Source organism: Dunckerocampus dactyliophorus, chromosome 5 (assembly GCF_027744805.1).
Source record: "Dunckerocampus dactyliophorus isolate RoL2022-P2 chromosome 5, RoL_Ddac_1.1, whole genome shotgun sequence".
Taxonomy (NCBI): domain Eukaryota; kingdom Metazoa; phylum Chordata; class Actinopteri; order Syngnathiformes; family Syngnathidae; genus Dunckerocampus; species Dunckerocampus dactyliophorus.
The window spans coordinates 22310871-22315416 of NC_072823.1; the positions used below are offsets into that span (position 1 = coordinate 22310871).

The 4546-nt window shown below is 43.1% G+C and overlaps 1 protein-coding gene across 2 annotated transcripts; it reads right to left on the reverse strand.

The window, feature by feature from the left end:
• Positions 1-200: 200 nt before the first annotated feature.
• Positions 201-2441, reverse strand: bet1l (Bet1 golgi vesicular membrane trafficking protein-like). Of its 2 annotated transcripts, none has more exons than XM_054776531.1 (4): positions 2419-2441; positions 1496-1581; positions 1230-1286; positions 201-1141 (listed from the first exon to the last, which is right to left on the reverse strand). In XM_054776531.1, exons 2-4 carry the CDS (start codon positions 1559-1561, stop codon positions 974-976), a joined length of 291 nt encoding a protein of 96 aa, XP_054632506.1. In that variant the 5' UTR covers positions 1562-1581; positions 2419-2441; the 3' UTR covers positions 201-973. The 2 variants fall into 2 exon arrangements, with proteins under 2 accessions (XP_054632506.1, XP_054632505.1); XM_054776530.1 differs by lacking the exon at positions 2419-2441 and adding an exon at positions 1997-2042.
• Between the last annotated feature and the right edge of the window lie 2105 nt (positions 2442-4546).

The following is a 4546-nucleotide window of genomic DNA, read 5'->3' on the forward strand; positions in this document are numbered from 1 at the left end:
GACAAAACCGAGTGAACACGAGCGGACCCGAAGCGACACACGAAGACCAACAATGTGTGCAAACTTGTTACGTCACTTTATTTACATGTTTCTATTCCTATATGCAATGTAGTCATCAAATAAACACCCTTTCAACTGAAATACATAAACTAGTCATTCAGTAACCGATTGTGCAGACATACAAAAACAATTACACAAGCTCAGTAATTAAAACAATTTATTGCATGCGTAAAAAATAATGGTATAAAGTAAGTTAACCTAAAGCAGAATTTAATTTATAATTCTTTCCTGGAAATACTCACACTAAATATTGGTCAGGAAGGACAATGTTAAAATACAATTTAGAAGAACAGAACAAGAAAACATTAATAACAAGACCAAAACATAAATATGTACCAATAACAGTCTTCTGCCAATTGCAGTTCAACTTTTGTGTATGGTAACCTAGCTACACGCTAATGACAGTGTTTCTTTGTTAGATATGTAGGTCCAATTCATTTACGTAACTCAAAACATTTACTTAACCCCAATTTGATAAAAAAAAAAAAATTCTTCCAAACATTTGTTACTTCTACTCAACACCAAAGTCAAATTTGGAGTTACATAGTAGTGTGATCAAGTATCACCTTAGGAGAAGTCCTTTCTTGAACTAACACAGTCTCAGTAGCTGAGGCTTAATTAAATGTAATATGTTAGCCTTTTCTTGATATTATCCTGATATTATTCCATTGAGCTCTTGTGATGCACTTTATTCTATATCTATATTGCAAGGAAGGATGATACTGCAAAGTGTTAAACAGCCTTTGGTTCCAAGCTGCTCTGACGCCACCTACTGGTCACATCAACGCCTTGCTTTCCATCCCTTTCCTTTTGTCTTTGAGCAAAATCTGTCAGACATGATGTTCCAGATTTCAGCTTCTGGCTCAGTTCTGCATCAGGGGTAGGATGATGCTGGTTAATACAGCCTAGGGCATCAACGCTGTATTCTGGAGACCAGGTAGTAGAGCAAAAAGAAGAGCAGCACCAGGCCCACTGAGACGTAGCAGAGGATGCGGCGGTTGTCGCGACTGGAGCGAATCAGAGTGGAGAAACGCTTGACGCTGCCGCTCAGCAGGCCCGTCGCACTCAAGAAGTTTGAGTCCTGGAGGAAGAGGACACGGGTTAGTTTCTTAGAGGTTGGCCTAAATGTGGACTAAATCAGAAAAGTTAATCATTTTGTACGAGCTCACCATGCCGTCCAAATACTCATTCTGATCTTCCGCCTCTCTGTCAATATCATACGCCAGCTGTCAGAGAAACATTTTGTTAAACTGACATTACTTTACACTCTTTATTGCTTGATGAAACAAATTGTCGCATCAAATAAATTCTTCCACTCAAGATGACACTATAGCAACACACTTTTTAGCACTCAACGGTTGGCCAGACTGCATCAAATGTTGAGGATTTATCAGAACTCATTCCCCCACTTAAACAGTAGCTTGTTGTGACCTACAGATTTCAGCCTGGAGACTTTGGTGGCCAGGTTCTCAGCCAGACGTTTATTCTCAGCATCCAGCATGTCTTCCACAGATCCATGGCCTACAGAGGTAGAGATATCATAAATTATTTTTAACACCTGTTACGTCTGAGAAAAGAGAATCAGATACAGAATGTGGATTTATACACTACAATACAGACGTTGAGCAGATACTGTCAAAAAAAAAAAGAAATGGGAAAAAATGTTTTAATGAATGTTCAACCTAAAACCTGTTAAAATGTCATACGAACACTGAGGCTTCCTTCGTCTGATTACTATTCGAACATCCAAGTAGTCAACCACCTAGCCTGTTAGGAACGCTTTAAGCAGCATTTTCAGCAGTTCGCGGGTTAACAACAAAACAACTGATCGGCCGCTTCCTCTTAAATACTAAAACCCCACAAAATGACCATTAACTAGCTGTCACTTCGTTATTTTTACTAGTAATGTTCGGAATTGACGTGTCAAAACAAATACCTCCGTTCCAGTCCGCCATGTTGGCAAGTGACGTCACGATCAGCTGCGCGGAAGCGGATGTTACCGACGCCGATGAAGCGACCAACCTAAGCAGAAAGTTCCGACGAATTAGGCTTGTTTTCCGTCGCTGTCGGCCTCGAAAGTCAATGTAAACCCATAATGCACATAGTTCCAGAACTGTCTTACCACGGGAACAGTTACATGTACCAATTCCAACAAACATTACCACTTCAAATGCATTGGTGGTTGGTTTGCCCGCGATTTAAGCTTCCTGCCTTTAATATCTAGTACACCTTTACGCAATATGTATTGTAAACTCTGGAAAGACGCTATTAAAGTCACGAGGAGGTGGTTGATCAACAAGCTTTTCATTGCAAAGAGGCTATGGCTACTGTCGGCCATAGCCACGCCAAAAAGCATACCAGCTCATACAACAGCGGCTTTCTTCAACTGACGCCAAACGACACGCACCGCGCCACTCGGTGCGTTCACCGCAACCCAAACAGTCAGACAACCAGAACACAAACATGTATGACAGCATAACTTCAGGGTTGCTACAGTATAATATTATAACAGTAACAGCAACTTTATACTTAATTTATTTGGTGTTTTCATATTTGCTGTTTGCCTTTCTTTAGCTTGTGATGTGCAAAGCAACCACGAGATGGCGACACAACGCTGCACACATGTGATCAGGTCAGCAAGTCTACTGAGGTACAGTCAGCAATTGCTTTTCAGGGTCAAGGGTCACAAAGGTCGTACTGTGATTTTTGTAAACTATATATTTGTGTGTGTGTTCTGTTAATCCTCTGCTGTAACCCACCTGAGTGTGTGTGTGTGTGTGTGCGTGTGTGTGTGTGTGTGTGTGCAATTCTGTCATCATTCTGCATCATTGGTGCTCTTATTGTAGAAGGCGCGGATATTTTTATTTTTGTGTGCCTATAGTAAACAGAAACAATGATGGAGATCAGCTCCTAATGAAGTCATAAAAGACTTCATAAAAGGCTACTATACCTTTGGACCATCTAGACCTAGTTTGTCGAGATGCAGATCATGTAGACCCAGTATGTTTAGCTTTGTAGCATGTAGACTTGCTTTGTGTTGACCAAGACCAAGTAAATACCTGGCTTGTGTAGCCCTGGACCATCTGGACCATGTAAATCTGGGGAACTGTAGACTTTGTTTATGGGCGAGGAATCTTGTAGCCTTGAGCCATCCAGCCCTGTTCTGTGGACCACGTGGGCCGAGACCATGTACCCTGTTGACTTGGTCTACATATCTTTGCATCACATAGACTTGGACCATTTAGCCCTGGACCAGCTAGACCAGGTTACAAAGCTCTGGTCCGTGTGTCTCAGGTCCCTGTAGGCACATGGTTCTGATCCATGCAGCCCTAGTCCATGCCACACTGGGTCATCTAAACCTGTGTTGTACTGATCCTAATTCTGGTCCATTTGGCTCTCATCCCTGTGGTCCTGATGCACAATGTTCAATGTGGCCCTGGTGTCATCTAGACATGGCCTGTGTTGTATTAAACAATTTGGTCCATGTGTCTCTGGTTCCTGTAGCCCAGGGGTCACCAACGTGGTGCCCGCGGGCACCAGGTAGCCCCCCACGACCACATGAGGTGCCCGCAAGCCTGCTTTTCATTCAGGTTTTCAGTTAATAATGAAAGAACAGTAGAAAGAAATGCATTCTGAAATACAAAATGGGAGTTGTGGACACCAGCATTTTGTTAATGTTCTGGTAAAACAAGCATATTCGCTTTGCTTGGGTTTAAAATAAGCTCTGAAAAGAAATGTTACAAAAATGAGTAGCTCTTGGCCATTTTTATTTTGTAAAAGTAGCTCTCACAAGGAAAAAGGTTGGTGACCCCTGCTGTAGACTTTATTCCTGTTGCATTGTACATCTAGACCTGGCCTGTTTGGTACTAATCCACGTAGGCCTGATCCATAAAGACCTGGTTCTATAGCACTGATCCAAGTATCCCTGATCTCTATAGTCCTGGTCTATGTAGCATTGGTCCATCAAGACCTTGTCTTGTATGTCTTCTTGATCCATGTAGACGTGGAACATCTTGACTTGGTTCTTTGCTCCGTTTCATGTATCCCTGATCCCTGTAGCCCTGGTCAATGTAGCCCTGATGCATATACTGTATTTCTGGACCATCAAGACCCAGTCTCTTATTCCCTGTGGCTCTGACCCATTAAACACCAATATCTGTATGCCTGTAGACCTGATTCTTGCAGCCCTGGATCCATTAATCCCGAGACTTCCTTGACCTGGAGTTGAGGTCCATGTGTCCATCCGTGGTGCATGTAGCACTAGATGAAGTAGACCAGGACCATGTATCTCAGATCCTTGTATCTCTAGACCTGGCAGACGAGGACCACCCATTCCTGATGCATGCAACCCTGGCCTTTGTAGACGAGGACCACCTCGTCCCCAAGGAGGTGTTGCGTATGCATGTGGGCAGAGCTCCCAGGGGGCGGAGCTTGCGTCGTGGCAGTAGCAGTGTGCTGTGTGGCGTTCACTGAGGCCACAGATTGT